This window comes from Trypanosoma conorhini, assembly GCF_003719485.1.
Source record: "Trypanosoma conorhini strain 025E chromosome Unknown Tco_14.4_contig_00060, whole genome shotgun sequence".
In the NCBI taxonomy this organism is placed as follows: domain Eukaryota; phylum Euglenozoa; class Kinetoplastea; order Trypanosomatida; family Trypanosomatidae; genus Trypanosoma; species Trypanosoma conorhini.
This window is the reverse complement of record NW_021704146.1, coordinates 16,122-29,733: the sequence shown is the minus strand read 5'-3', so window position 1 is coordinate 29,733 and position 13,612 is coordinate 16,122. Positions and strand designations below refer to the sequence as shown.

The window sequence follows — 13,612 nt, the reverse complement described above, 5'->3', positions numbered from 1 at the left end:
CATACTGTTCGTAGATGGACACAACACGGCTGCGATAGTCCGGTGAAACGCTCCCGGTCACTGAGGGCTCAGGACCGTACTTATTGACAAGGGCGGCAAGCAGTGCCTCCTCCTGCCCCCGATACTTCTCCAGCTGCGCATCCACGTTGGCCAGCTTGCTGGGGGCATACAGAGTGTACAGCGCCACAAGCCTGTCACGGAAAGCGGAACTTTCATTCTCAGCTATAGTATCCTCAGTTTCAACGTAATCCTCGGCTTCCGGCTCGGGACCATACTTGTTAACCAAGGCCTCAAAAAAGGCCTCTTCGCGTCCAACGTACTTTGTGAGCTGAGCGTCGACTGAATCTACTTTTTCCGGGGCGTACACGGTGTAGAAGTTCATCAGTCGCTGCCGGTAGTACGCACGCCACTCATCTTGCTCAGCTTCTTGGGCCTTGTATGCATCGTCGGCATTTCCCTCCGTGGAGGTCGGCTCCGGGCCGTACTTGTTGACGAGCGCCTGAATAAAGGCCTCCTCACGGCCCGCGTACTTCACCAGCTGCGCCTCCACGCCGTCCACCTTTTCTGGCGCGTAGTACGCGTAAAAGGCGACGGTGCGGCTCCGGTAATCCATCACGTTCGCCGGCAGGTCCGCTGTGCTGGCAAAAAAAAAAGGCGTTAGCCCTGCTGGTGTTCGCTAGCTGATTGCGCTGCGGCCTTTGCTTCGGGAGAGTAGAGAGAAAAAAAAAAAAACGGAGTCGGGGTTGACGCGGAAGCCTAAGCGGGCAACGACGGTAAAAGCAATAACTGCGACGTCGCGTGGCGTACGCCCGACGGTGGCGACAAAAACAAAAGCAATTAATTTTCGCTCCGCTTCTGCCCTCACGCCATGCACTCGCCTCCGCGTGGGGTGCGGAAAAAGTGCCGCACGGAGGCGGCGACCTCGCTGCGTCACGCCAGAACCGGCTCGTAGACGCCCTTCGCCCGCACACGCTCCAAGAGGACGTCGACGTGCGCCGTCCGCTTCAGCTCTTCAGGGAACAGTCGCCATTCCTTCGCCGCGTCCGCAAATGAGACGCTGAGAAAGCCCTTCAAAAAGCTTTGCACAAAGCGCACATAATTTCCCTTGCGCCGCGACGTCTTGGGGGCGTCGCTGCGACTCCGCTTGCGCTCCTGCCTCTGCCGCGATGGCTCCTGTGACGCGAGCGTGTCGCGCTGGGAGAGCCTTGCCTCGCGCTCTGAGGCCAATGAGGCCATGCAACGGGCGTCGCCTGTCTGCAGGGAGTAGACGTCGTAGGAGCAGCCGTCGTGTACCAAAAACCGCCCCAACGCATCGACGGGCGCTATGCACGGCCGTTCCTCGTCGTAACTGACAAGAACGGCGCCGGCGCCGAAGCGTCGCTTGACTTCTAACATCCCTGTTTTGGTGCAGTAGCGACCGCCGTTGACACGCACGTACATTCCTTCGCCTGCGTTTCCCTCTCCTCCTGCCGCGTCGCACGGACTTACGTTATTTACCCCGTCTGGTGCGGCTCCTGCGGGTCGTGTGTGACGGCGGTCGCAGCGGCAGGGCAAAGAGGGGGACAGCAACCCCACACAAGCAAACACATACACACACACACGAGGAAAAAAAAAGAGTAGTAAAGCAGGGATGCACCTCAATAGGCAAGAGCAGTAATAACAGCAGCAAAACGCATATTCGTGTTTATTTTATACCGCATCTGCCCACTAATCCTAGTGGCGCTCGCTGTGCTGCGAGCCAACCCGTCAGTCTCTTCTTGTAGGTCCATCGCCGTATGCGGATTTGCCTTCCCCAACATATATATATATGTTCGTTTCTTTTCACTTTTCCCTTCGTGTGTAAACAAGTTGCGTTGGCAGGCGAGTTACGCCCGACGTCGCAGCGTCTGCAGGAGATCCTCCGCCACGGCGGCGCCGCCCTTCTGGAGGTACACAATCAAAAGCGCCTTCTGCACATCGGGCGTCAACGCCGGGGGCATCCGCCGCGCGTTCGCCGCGAGCGCCCAAGCAAGCGCGTCCTTCAGCGGACCACGCTCGAGCTGCGGGAGAAGCGATGCCGCCGTGTTCAGCTCCGCCATCGTGGCGCAGCGCCCGCACGCGCCGACAATCAGTTCGAGCAGCGTCGCCTGCATAGACGCCCTCAGGTCGGAGGCAACGCTGCAGCAGTTGAACAAACGCACCAGCTGAGGCGTTGTGAAGGCGACGGCGTGGATGAGTGCCTGTTCGTGGCCCAGTGGGCGAAGGAAGAGCAACAGCTGTATCCGCTGCAGCATCGCCGTGTCTCCTTGCGCCGCAACGCCTTCAAGAGACGCCACCAGCACCTCCAGGTGCGACGGCGTCACGCCGTCAAGCTCGTTCGTCAGGCACCGCACGAAAAGCTCAAAGGCCTCCGCCGGTAAGCGATGCTGCTTGCTTCCCATAAACCTTGCCACGTCCATCAGCGAGAAGTCCGCCGGGTGCGCTTCAGTGTAACTCAACAACCATTCAATCAGTGGCTGCAGTGCGGCGAGGCGCGTCTCCGCCGCGCCGGCAGCGGCCCGCCACATGTCAAACACGGCCGCGCTTGGCAGGAATGTGCCCTCGCGAGCAAACACCTCCGTGCACCGCCGCAGCAAGGCATCGGTGCGACCGCCTTGAGTGCCGCTGCCGTCGCTTGCCGTCGCCGCCTCCAGGGGAGAGGCTGGGGCTGCTGCTCCCGAGAAGGTAGCCCTCAGCAGGGAAGGAACACGAAGCAAATCACAGGCGCTGCAGACGCAGGCGACGCACTCCGCGGCCTCCGCTGAGGTCCCGCCACCCCGCTCCCACGCCCCGGGGAATTGTTCGAGTAGGCAATCGATTGCGGCGAGCGCGGGAAATTTCTTGTCTGTCCGCCCACAGGTCGACAGGAGGTCCAGCGCCACCGCCAGCACCCCCGCAATGCGACCACAGTAGCGACCCCACACGGTATCGCCCATGCCATGGCACCTCACAATGAACTCCTCAAGGAGGCCTCGCGACTCCACGCTGACGGCGAGGGTTTGCTGCCGCTCCAGAACGACGGCGACGCAGACGCTGGCGAGATCGCGCACAGCGTCGTCCTCCCCAGGTGAGCCCCGCCTGGCCTCAGCGCCGATGCACTCCACCGCCTTCACGCGAAGGGATTGGGCGACCTCGCTCTTTCCAACCGTTGCGAGAAACTCCAGCAGCTCACGACACACCACCGGCCTCAGCGGGCGGCGAAGCAGATGCTGGAGCAAGTAATCCACCTCGTCCGCGGCCTCAACGGAAGTCCCAGAGGTCTGAGAGAGCATACGGATGATGGATTCCACCGGCAGCAGATGCGCATCCGACAGGAGCCTGTCCTTGAGCGCTTGATAGTCGCTCCCCATCATCGCAGTCTCCTCGCCGTAGAAATTATCGCTGTCCCTGCCGGCAAGCCGGGCCCCATGTAGAACGCACAGCAACTCCTGCTGTGCATCACACGTGCACTCTGGGACAATAAAGAGCGCCTCCACCACCAGAAAAAGGCTGGCAGGCGTTAGAACCTTCGAAAGACGAACTAGGCGTGCACACAACGCCCTCCACAACGCGGCGTGTGTTGCCTCCCGCCGCAGCGTGGCAAGGCACCACAGCAGCCGAGCCGTTCTTCGCTCGTCAAGCCGCGGAAGTTGCTCTTTCGCGCAGTAAAGTAGCGTGTCCACCATGTTTAGCGGCCCTGATGGCGACGCCACGGCAATGGCATGCAGCGAGGCCACAATTGTATGCGGTTTCCACATCGCAAACTGCGATCCCACGAGTCGTTCATCCACCTCCTGCAGAAGACTGCCGATGCAAGCCGGTGAAATATTTCCATTGCCGCTGCTCTTTGCGACTCGAAAGATGCCAATCGCCACCTCCTCGTGGAGGGGCTCCACGGTGTGGAGAAGCGGGAGGAGGGAGGCAAGCCGCTGCACAAAGGCATTTGTGCAACGCAGCAGCAACGCGTCTGGCGCGCTGCGAGTCAGTGAGGCCGTTGAGGCGGCAGCAGAGCTTAAGTACCGCGCAGTCGACATGGAAGGCGCCGCCTCAGCAAACACCAACATCGCCCGGGTGCAGAGCAACGGGAGACCCGTCCGCGCCTGCGCCGTCATTTTTTTTTTTTCGTTCCCCGCGGCTCTGCCAAACGGTGCGGTGCCGCAGCCTTTTCCCGCCCCACTCCCGACGACGCGGCCGTGCAAGCAGGGAAGTCGAGAAGTGAAAAGATATATGCGTATATCCCAGAAGAAGGCGGGAAGCCGTGCAAGGCACCTCGCCTTCCTCCTCCGCGTATTCCCTGCCCCTCCCCAGCCGCCCCCGCCTTGCGGTTGCAGCCAATGTTACGCGTCCACTCTTCCTCTTCCCCCCTTGGCGTGGGCGTGGACGCGCCCCCACACGTGTGGCAGGCGCAGGAGCGCCGTGGTTGAACAGACAATGAAGAAACGAACAAAATTCACAGGGAAAACAAACAAACAAACAAACAAACAAACGACGCGGCAGGCACACCAGCCACACAAAGAAGAGGGAAAGAAGAAGGAAGGGAACTGGCGGGCGTACTATAGAGCAAGGAAAAGCAAAACGGTGGTGACACTCAGGTAAAAAAAAAAAAACTAAACCAACATTCGCCGGCCTTTTTTTTTTTGCTTGCCTGTTTCTTTGAAGTCTGTGGAGACAAATATTTGGCTGACCAACCGGCCGTGCTTCGCTTCCCGCACACACCCACCCCGCGATGGTCACAGCGACCTGGTACACGGCATGAGTGCGTCAATGTCCTCAGGCACAGCATCCGGCGAGTTGCGCAACAACGCCATGCGCAGCCCAGACGGAATGCTTTCCTGCAGCACCCGCAGGTTCACCTGGTTGGACTTCGCCAGCCAGCGGGAGGCCAACTCCGTCAACGGCAAACGCGTAAAGAGGCCCAGGGGATAGCGGTAAAAACGGTTGGAGTAGTAAAGCACATCCGTCTCACCTGGCAGCTCCCCGCCGTAGACAAAAAGTGCGCCCTGGGCGAGAGTATAGGCGTGGCCACTGCGGGCACTTGGGCGTGCCTTCCCGCAACTCAAGGTGAGGTCGATCCACCGCGGGAGCTGCGACCTTGCGTCAATGCACCAAAAGTCGTCAAAGTAGACGTTGCCGTCGTTGTCGCCGCCGTGGATGTACGCGCGTCCGTGCAGCACAACCATCGCAGAGGAGTAACGTGGAAAAGGGCGAGGGCCACAGCGTGGCTGTACCTCACGCCACACGTTCGTGGGAAAGTGGTAGTAAAAAAGGGAATTGCTGTAGGCAAAGTTTCCCGTCCGAGACATCGTGTGGGTGTGGTATCCGCCAAAGACGTAGAGAAAATCCCCCTCCACCTGCGCACTATGGCCTATCAGTGGCACTATAGGCTTCCCGAAGACACCCACAGACTGCACAGGATGCCACGTACTTGTATTGAAGTCCAAATACCAGAAACACGTTGAGGTGCTGCACGGTTCCCCCATTAAAACGTACATGCGATTGCGGTATACATGAGCACTGTGTAGACGTCGCTCTCCTGGGCCCTCTGGCTCCGGTGGAGCGCGATGTAGGCATGACCAGGTAAATGTCTGCAAGTTAAGCACAAGCACTTCTGAGAACAACACGGGCATATATAAATGATATCCGCCGTATACGTACATGCTATCACCGTAGATAACCGCGGAATGACTAATACGTGGCTCAACTATGTCTGCATTGACGGCCTCCCTGTACGTCCACGTAAAGGTCTTGAGGTCAAAGCAGTAGACCTCGTTGTACACAAAATGCAGAGCCCCGCCCCCGAAGAGGATGAGAAATTCGTCCTTGTAGTTCACCAACGAGTGGCAGCAGCCGTGCGGGGGGGTGTCGCCGCGGGGGCGCACGCTACTCCACAGGTACGTCGTCGTCTTTGCCACCTCCCCCTTGCCGACGTAAAGGGGCATTTACGCCGAAAAAGCGGCGGCGGCGGCGACAACAAACAGCGGTCGACGGGCCGAGGGGCGAACTGCAGAAATGACAATAATTGTTTTTAAAAAAGGCGGCAATACGAAAAGGGCAAAGAAAGAAAGAAAGAAAGAAAGAGGACGCGGTGGGGAAGAAACGGCCCTACTTGGCAGGGGTCGGCTGCTACGCTTGTGCCTGCGGCAACTAGAGGCGCCGGGTATCGGTTGCCCCCTCGAGAGCGCCCTGGCAGACTGCCTCCTGGCCGCACAAAGAACAGAAAGAAGAGAAAGACAGAGAAGTACACACACACAGAGAGAGAGAGAGAGAGAGAACGAAGGAACCAAAAAGGGAAAAGGTCTTTTATGCGGGCAAGACAAATATGAAACAAATAAATAAATAAAAACCGAGGTATTACAGAGAGAAGAGGGAGAGAGACACACACGCACACATGCATGCAGCCACGCAAGGCGGGAGAAAACATGCGGGAACGATCTCATTAAACACGCTTCAAGACGCGCTGGATTTCGAATTCATCGACGGCGTTTCGCACCTCCTGCAGCCACGTCGGGGCATCCACTGGAAGCTTCACCCCGGCCATCTGCGCCGCCGTGCCAAGTCTCGCAAGACCCCACAGCAAATCGTCCTCATCCGCCTCCAAACAAGAAACCGTCCCCCACAGCCCGTGATGCAATTTGATGTATTCCTTTGATGCTGCATAGAACAGCTCGAACTTGTGAATGGAACTGCAGTGCTGACTCTGCAGAAGTGCGATGCCGCCCCGCACCACCGCACGCAGGCGGCACTGTGTGTTACCATCACCCACACTTGCGGCAGTCGCCATAAGCGAAGAAAGGACGCCGTGAAGCCGTGGAGCCTGTGGGCTCGCAGCTAGTGTGTCCAACACATACGAGGAGAAGCAATCAGACGCAATAGTCCAATTCATGTCCCCAGAGTCATTCTTGCATGAAATGTACCTTTCCAACGCATCCGCAAGGAACCCAGCCGCCGACGTAGGCTGCAGGCCACGCATTAATCGCCAGCTGATGCAAAAATGAAGGGGATTCACAGTGTACCACTGCTGTAGGGCCTGAGTGTACTGTTCTAGTCCTAGTAGCCCTGTGGCCACCGCGGCCTGCACCCACTTCGCTATCCTCTCAGCCACACGGTGGCTCTGAGCTGCCTCCGGATCCATGCGCTGCAGCAACCCCATGACACTACAAATATCTTGCAGAGAGCCCAACACACAAGAGCGCAGCTCAGCCAATGAATAATCGTCAAGGTGCGATGTCTCAAGGGCCCCAGGAGGAAGCGAGACAAAGCCTTGCTCGAGCATCGTCGAGAGATAGGACGCAAGCACGCACCGCGGCGCATTATCGTTCCCACAAGGCAAATAGAGTCCCTGCCAAAGGCACTCCACGACACCCGGCAGAAACGGGGCATTCAGCTGACGCAAGGACTCACAGATGGCGGCAGCAGTTGCGACGTCGCCGGAATCCATAACAGTCACCCGCAACAGCACTGTCAGTGACGAGACCACTCTGTCCTTCTGCTCGGACCCCCATTTCCCCTTATGCCGAGAAACAACAATCGGAAAAAGTAGTGCCTGCCGCTGCTGCACGACGGCCTCACCGCCAGCCACTAAGGCAAGGTAGGAAAGTTCAGCATTCCAAGCAGCCACCGTGAGGCAGCCGCGCGCCGCTAAAGCCCGTATCTGGGCGTCTTGTGCAGGGGACAGCAATATGCAGAGCCGTTCATACGTCGTGAAGAGTGCCACCGGGGGTTCATCGTGCCAAACGACAAACGCATCGTTGTCGTTCTGTGCCACGTACAACGCAACGCTGTTCACGTCAGGGGCAGAAAAACGCCCTAGCCACACCAGCAACGAGGCTAAACAGCCCTTCAGAAACTCCGCCAGTCGCCGCAACGCCTCCTCCTTCTGTGTATTTCTTCGTCGAATGTCTTCCATGGCCATCGCATAGTCGTCAGGGTCGTCGGTCGGGTCCATCCCCGGCACCGGGAGAGGCGAGAGGACTTGCGACAAGACGCTGAGGCCCTCGCACAGCGTCGGCACGAGCTCCGGCGGTGCCGCCGCCACCGCCTCTGGCTGCTCCAACACCCGCTTCAGCGTCTGCGCCCCCGCTGCCAGGGCCTGATAGAGGACGTGTTCGGCGCCAAACTGCACCACCACCTCCTCCACTGCGGACTCCAGGGAAGAGGAGATGACGCGGCAGACGTGCAGCAACGGCGCCTGCGTGCGGTCGTCCAGAACGGCCTCGAGCGCCGTCAGGAGGAGTGACACGGCACTGGTGTCCAACACTGTGATGGCCCGAAGCACGGCACACACGGCCTCCAGAATGGCCTCGCTTGCAATCCCTTGCCGCAGCCGTTCCAGAGCCAGCCGCCAGAAAGCAGAGGCGGGCAGTTGAGCCCAAAATAACGGGGCGATTTCCTGCGGCTCGTACGCGCCTCCCTCCGACAAGAATGACACACCCTGCGCAATGATCGGCGCCTGCGCGGCCACGTCGCCCTCAAGCGTGAAGGAGAACAAGGCGAGAACAAGGTGCATGTTTTTCTGCACGCACATTCGCTGCGTTGAACGGCGCACAGGACCGAGCGACACACGCGGGTCACTCAACACGCTCATCACACCCGACAGCAACTTCATGAAGCTTCGGATATCTCCTGCCGTCTCAGAAACGACACCGCCAAAAACGGCACGCAGGGCCTCCACCACATTCGCATCAGGCTGCAGCAGGAGCAGCGCGGAGACGCACAAGTACAGCTGCTCCATCACCGGCGCAGGGAGTTCGGTGGCGCAGAGCGCGTCCATATAAAACAGCAGCAAATCGGCAAAGTCCGTCGGCCGCGCGTCGTTGACGGGTCGCGCCATGGCGTCCGGGATGGCCTGCATGCAAAAGAGACGGTTCATAATCGCCACGAGGAGCAGAGGGGAGGAGGACAAGGCCCCCGCGCAAAACCTCGTGACTGCCTCCCTGAAAAGGAGCGGCGGAAGACTCTGTCGGGTAATACGCGCCGTGCACGTTGACCGGCGGAGGAGGTCGCGCAGAAACGCCCCGGCCTCAACGCTGCCGGCCTCGAGGAATGTCTGCACCGCAATCCACACATTGGGCGGCACCCGCTCCTCCATGCACGGCCGGATGCGCTACAAAATGGAGAAGCAAGGGAGGGGGGAAAAAAAAAAAAAAAACGGCAACAACAAGCGAGGAAGAGAAATCGAAGGAGACCGCGGAAGAACGTTGATCAAAGCATCGGTCACGTCACACGACACTCACACGCAAACACACAAACACACCCACACAAAACGGAGAAAAAGACACAACTGTCTCAAATTCGTGTCCTCCTGCAGAAACTCCTCTCTCACGCCGGTTGCCGCTTGGCGCTGTCTTTACGCTTGCTGTAAATACTCTCCATCACGTTGAGGCCTATAAGTTCGTCCACCGCCTCCAGCTCTTGGCGGCGTGCCGCGACATCGTCCGAGTAGCCGCGGTCCGGCGAGTAATACGGCCGGAGGTCGTCCGGGTAGAACCTCTTGAACACAACACCGTGTGCGGTGAGGTAGCCGAGCACCACAAAGCAGATGGCGCTATAATATTCTCGCGTCTCCGCCCCTGCACGTCCCTCGCCGTCGCGGCGCTCAGCCTCCTCCTCCGCCTTGGCTGCCTGCTCGTAGTTTCCCCTCTCCGTCAGCTTGCGCTTGCGGTACGCGAGTTCGTCGCGACTGGTGCGGTGCGTCAGCGGGTGGTCGGTGAGGGTGTTGCTGTGCATGTTGTCCTCGTACAAACTCTTCGGGGCCCTGCGGATTGAAAAAATATCCTCCGTCCGCCCCTCAAGCTCCGACGTCGCACGGCCCCCACCACCGGCTTTACCGGCCGCCGCCGCCGCCGCCGCGCCCTTGCAGAGCCGCATAAGCGACTGCCGCCACATCCCAGCGTCCCTATTTGTGTACTGCGACTTGTTGGCAGTTCCATCGGTGCGCACGCGCGGCGTTGACGCGCAGCAAACACCCCCACCACCACCACCAAAAAAAAAAAAACGTGCGGAAAGGAGAAGAAAAAGAGCGTGCGTGGGCCGAAGCGGGAAAAAGTCACGTATTACGCAAATAAACCCACGCAAATAGAGCTGAATAAAATTAGCATGAAAGACAAAGGAAACTGAACCGAACACGAGAGACACAACCAAACAAGGCGAAAAAAAACGGTTGCGCGCCCGTCCTCCTCAGCGCCTCCAGTAGACGGAGAGGCGGAGAGGCGGAGAGCAAGGAAGAAGGCGCGGCAGCAAATTACTCCAGGCGCCCGCACACTCCTCAACGGCGTCGGTGCTCTCCCTCATACGACTTGCTGCAGCTGCCTCCGGAGTCCCCAGAAGGGCAAAGCGGGAAGAAGACGGCATGCGGCAGCGCAATAAATTGCTTCCGTGTGCGACTCCCTTCAGCATGGCGTCCGCCGGCACACGTGACCACAACCCGGAACTTGCCTGCTCGCTGCTCAAGCACGAGACCGGAGAAGGCAATAAACGCGACGGCCTCCTCCTTGCCACTTCCAGAGGGCTTTCAGTCGTCTTCAGTGCGACAAAGACAGTACAAATGAGCTCATTTCCGCTATCCATGGCTTCCCGTAGCTCACCCACGGCAAGAGCTGTCACCCACAACTGCTGGCCCTCTTCCCGCAACGAGGCGACGCTTCAACAACACCCCTGCCCCAGCAGCTCCCCCGCCAGCTCTTGCATCTCCCACTGAATACGCTCACGCCGCCCACGCAGATCCGTCAGTTAGTCCTCAAGCTCCAGCGCGGCCGTCTCGAAGGCGGGAAGGCGGTCCAAGGCAGCGCAGCGAAAGGGCCCACCACGCAACCCGGCCCCCGACACCTACACAGTTCGAATGGCACATGTGTGCCCAGGAAGAGCAGCATCTCGCCCTTGTTGTTGTTATTGTTGTTGTTTTTTTTTTCCTTTCACGTTTAGTCACTGCAGAGGGAATTACCACACAAAAAAAAACACCAACAATGACGTATTCCTTCATTATGTTTCCTCGCCTCCATCTTTTCATTTCATTCGCGTCACCTTGCCGGCGCTACCTTCCCTCTTTCTGTCTCGTCTGTGTGTCGTCCTCAGCGATGTCTGTTAGCTCTCTCATCATCATCTTCTTTGCTGCCTCTTCTCTTTCTCTTACTCTTCGCCTCCTCCCGTTTCCTTTTCCTTCTTCTTCTTTGCTGTTGTTTTCTTCCCCCTTGCTTCGTCCCCCTCTCCAGTCTCCGGGCGACTCATTTATCGCCGCTTTGCTAGAAAGTTCTGCAAGAAGCTCATTAAGAACGGGATCAGCAGGAAAGTCCAGTACTTCTGGAGGAACGTGCGGTTGTCCTCCTCCGCCTCTTCCCCCTCGTCGTCCTCCACCGGCACTCCCGCCTGCTGCTGTTGGGGGCTGCCGACGTGCGACGACGAGGCCTTGGACACCGTGCGGCGCTTCTTCGTCTTGGAGCCCTTCTTGCCCGCCGACTTCTCATCGACGAGCTTGGCAAGGGCCTCCAGTTCGGCGTAGTCCGGCAGGCTGCGCGGCGCCGTTGGCTCCAGCAGTCCGACGCTGACCTGCAGCCGCACGTGCGGAAAGAGGGCGAGGATGCCGAGGTCGCACTCATCACCGTTGAGCATCTTTGCATGAAATGTGTTTGTCCCGCTTCTTGCCTGAAGTCCCACGGCCGTCGCGTCGGGGCCAACGGCCACACGCAGCGACTCCCGCATCACAACCGTGCGAGAGTCCACGGCGTCAAAGCCGCGTACCAGCGAACACGGCGTGAGGGCGACGGAGACGGCGCTGCTGCCGTCCGCATCACCTTTCCGCAGCAGACGGTAATACACAAATTCTGCCTTTGCCAACGCCGCCTTCTTCTCCTTCGTCAGGTCCACCTGCTTCCCGGAACCCACTGCGTCGCTGCTCTGCCGCAGCCGCGCAGTGGCATCGACGGAGGCACGCGAGATAGTGACACTGCTGATTGTCTCCCACTCCTCCTCCGCACCCATGCGACGCTGCAGGTCGTACACCTCGGAGGCGGCCTCAGAGGCCACCGCGGCGAGGACCAGCAGGGCACACAAGCCTAGAAGCAACCCTCGCTTCATTGTCTTTAGGTTTGTTTTTCTTTTTTTGTTGTTGTTTTTTTTTGCGTTTCTTGGCTTGTTGGTTTTCCCTTCGGTGCGAGTGCCACTTGGCTCCGTCGATTTGAGAGTGTGGCCGGCGTTGTCAGCGCGACCCAGGACAATCCCTATAGCCAAGGCGTATGTGTGTGTGTGTGTGGTGCGCGGCGGGGCGCCGTGCACGCAGTCCCACTAATCGCGGTCTCCTCCCCAGAGTAGACAAGAAAAGAGAGAAGAACGGAGGCACACAAATGCATGACATAGGCGGCGGAGGTGAGGATGCTCACACAGATGGCGCAGCGGGAGGCGAACGAGGTTCTTCAGCTCATTGCGCACGAACGCAGAACGCACCTCCGCCAACCTCCTTTCACTCGTTTTGTCACATACGTGCGTGCGTGTACACGTGTGTGTATGTTGTTGTTTTTGTTTTGTCGTTGAAGCACTATTAGTTTAGCCGTAAAATGCACAAGCGTGCACCGACGTTGTTCATCACACCGCGACGTCTTGCTGAGGCTCCGCGGGCGCCTCCGTGTTGCACAGAAGGAGGGGGAAGACAAACGATGCGTCGCCGTGCACACGCACCACCTCACAGTCTTCCGGCAGCACGCCGTTCGCCTTGTCCTCCGCCACGTTGCAGGAGCTCGGCGAAGCGTCCACCTCGAGTCCGGTCGTCACGTACACCACCGCATCTGCGCGGACGTTTTGCAGCAGGTGGTGCTTTGGCAGCCCGCCCCCCAGCACAATGCACGTGGTGCGGCCGCCGTTGTTGGGGCTGCTGTCCCTGTCCCGAGTGTCACCGCCGCGGCGGTGGCGGCGACCCAACTCCCGCAGCCGCACCACGTCAACCACTGGGTCCAGCAGGAGCCCCTTCCTCGAGAAGTTGTAAAAGTAAATCATGTCACCGATTGAACCATCCGTGAGGGCGGGTGAAAAGACGGGAATGCCGTTGCGGTAGCACCAGTAAACGAGGCTGCCTGTGCACGTCTCCGGGTGCATGCGCTCAAGGGCCTCGCCCATCGCCGCGATCATCTCAGACGGCGCCGTCATTGTCTCCCAGCGGGAGTCGCGCTGCAGCTCATGCAGCCGCTTCAGCAGAGGCATGAAGAAGTCCTCGAAGTGGCAGTAGTTGTCGTTTGGCACAAGAAGGTTGCCAATGCGGTTGACGCCACTCCTGCGGAGCGCGCGCCCATCCAATTTGAACTCCCCCATGAGCGTCCTCCCAAGGCACTTGATGACGTCCTCCTCAATCCCGCCGGCGGTTGAAATAACGCCGTCAATGAGGCGATCCCGCGCCAGGCACGCAAATGTGTCACGCAGGCCGCTCGAGATGAGGTTCGAGGTGTAGGCCAGGAACACGGCGTCACCGGCACGCTTGTGGTACAGCGCCCGCTGCACTAGCCTCCGCGCCCGCCCAAGCTCCGTCGCCTGCAGACCAACGCGGGGGTACGCCGCAAGGACGCGGCGCAGCGCCTCCTCCTGGTCCAACGCCAGGAGTGCACTGTAATCCACCGCCTCTACGGTCTCCATGTGT

General features: G+C 59.2%; 9 protein-coding genes across 9 annotated transcripts in view, besides 11 other annotated features; 1 reads left to right on the top strand and 8 right to left on the bottom strand.

Annotated features, from left to right (window-relative positions):
* Tco025E_01734 (uncharacterized protein) overlaps positions 1 to 613 on the bottom strand; it is a gene marked incomplete at both ends in the record, with an annotated part of 771 nt that extends 158 nt beyond the window's left edge. Inside the window, one exon of the mRNA XM_029368671.1 lies at positions 1 to 613. This exon is cut by the window's left edge and continues 158 nt beyond it. Coding sequence (XP_029231235.1) covers positions 1 to 613 — 613 coding nt within the window.
* A 317-nt stretch (positions 614 to 930) lies between these two features.
* Tco025E_01733 (uncharacterized protein) lies at positions 931 to 1,440 on the bottom strand (the record flags this gene model as incomplete). The annotated part of the gene is made up of 1 exon (XM_029368670.1): positions 931 to 1,440. The coding sequence occupies one exon, from the start codon at positions 1,438 to 1,440 to the stop codon at positions 931 to 933; it is 510 nt and encodes a 169-aa protein (XP_029231234.1).
* A 132-nt stretch (positions 1,441 to 1,572) lies between these two features.
* Positions 1,573 to 1,601: a microsatellite.
* A 264-nt stretch (positions 1,602 to 1,865) lies between these two features.
* Positions 1,866 to 4,109, bottom strand: Tco025E_01732 (uncharacterized protein; the record flags this gene model as incomplete). Its single annotated transcript, XM_029368669.1, has 1 exon — positions 1,866 to 4,109. The coding sequence occupies one exon, from the start codon at positions 4,107 to 4,109 to the stop codon at positions 1,866 to 1,868; it is 2,244 nt and encodes a 747-aa protein (XP_029231233.1).
* A 347-nt stretch (positions 4,110 to 4,456) lies between these two features.
* Positions 4,457 to 4,484: a microsatellite.
* Positions 4,485 to 4,727: 243 nt separating this feature from the next.
* On the bottom strand, positions 4,728 to 5,936 carry Tco025E_01731 (kelch domain-containing protein 3; the record flags this gene model as incomplete). Its single annotated transcript, XM_029368668.1, has 1 exon — positions 4,728 to 5,936. One exon carries the CDS (start codon positions 5,934 to 5,936, stop codon positions 4,728 to 4,730), a length of 1,209 nt encoding a protein of 402 aa, XP_029231232.1.
* Positions 5,937 to 6,050: 114 nt separating this feature from the next.
* Positions 6,051 to 6,075: a microsatellite.
* A 137-nt stretch (positions 6,076 to 6,212) lies between these two features.
* Positions 6,213 to 6,268: a microsatellite.
* A 165-nt stretch (positions 6,269 to 6,433) lies between these two features.
* Tco025E_01730 (uncharacterized protein) lies at positions 6,434 to 9,085 on the bottom strand (the record flags this gene model as incomplete). Its single annotated transcript, XM_029368667.1, has 1 exon — positions 6,434 to 9,085. One exon carries the CDS (start codon positions 9,083 to 9,085, stop codon positions 6,434 to 6,436), a length of 2,652 nt encoding a protein of 883 aa, XP_029231231.1.
* Positions 9,086 to 9,211: 126 nt separating this feature from the next.
* Positions 9,212 to 9,257: a microsatellite.
* Positions 9,258 to 9,315: 58 nt separating this feature from the next.
* On the bottom strand, positions 9,316 to 9,882 carry Tco025E_01729 (uncharacterized protein; the record flags this gene model as incomplete). The annotated part of the gene is made up of 1 exon (XM_029368666.1): positions 9,316 to 9,882. The coding sequence occupies one exon, from the start codon at positions 9,880 to 9,882 to the stop codon at positions 9,316 to 9,318; it is 567 nt and encodes a 188-aa protein (XP_029231230.1).
* A 77-nt stretch (positions 9,883 to 9,959) lies between these two features.
* Positions 9,960 to 9,979: a microsatellite.
* Positions 9,980 to 10,345: 366 nt separating this feature from the next.
* Tco025E_01728 (uncharacterized protein) lies at positions 10,346 to 10,693 on the top strand (the record flags this gene model as incomplete). The annotated part of the gene is made up of 1 exon (XM_029368665.1): positions 10,346 to 10,693. The coding sequence occupies one exon, from the start codon at positions 10,346 to 10,348 to the stop codon at positions 10,691 to 10,693; it is 348 nt and encodes a 115-aa protein (XP_029231229.1).
* Positions 10,694 to 10,872: 179 nt separating this feature from the next.
* Positions 10,873 to 10,901: a microsatellite.
* A 180-nt stretch (positions 10,902 to 11,081) lies between these two features.
* Positions 11,082 to 11,179: a sequence feature (GA-rich).
* Positions 11,180 to 11,220: 41 nt separating this feature from the next.
* On the bottom strand, positions 11,221 to 12,066 carry Tco025E_01727 (uncharacterized protein; the record flags this gene model as incomplete). The annotated part of the gene is made up of 1 exon (XM_029368664.1): positions 11,221 to 12,066. The coding sequence occupies one exon, from the start codon at positions 12,064 to 12,066 to the stop codon at positions 11,221 to 11,223; it is 846 nt and encodes a 281-aa protein (XP_029231228.1).
* Positions 12,067 to 12,076: 10 nt separating this feature from the next.
* Positions 12,077 to 12,109: a sequence feature (A-rich).
* Positions 12,110 to 12,222: 113 nt separating this feature from the next.
* Positions 12,223 to 12,244: a microsatellite.
* Positions 12,245 to 12,485: 241 nt separating this feature from the next.
* Positions 12,486 to 12,518: a microsatellite.
* Positions 12,519 to 12,570: 52 nt separating this feature from the next.
* Tco025E_01726 (deoxyhypusine synthase) lies at positions 12,571 to 13,608 on the bottom strand (the record flags this gene model as incomplete). Its single annotated transcript, XM_029368663.1, has 1 exon — positions 12,571 to 13,608. The coding sequence occupies one exon, from the start codon at positions 13,606 to 13,608 to the stop codon at positions 12,571 to 12,573; it is 1,038 nt and encodes a 345-aa protein (XP_029231227.1).
* Between the last annotated feature and the right edge of the window lie 4 nt (positions 13,609 to 13,612).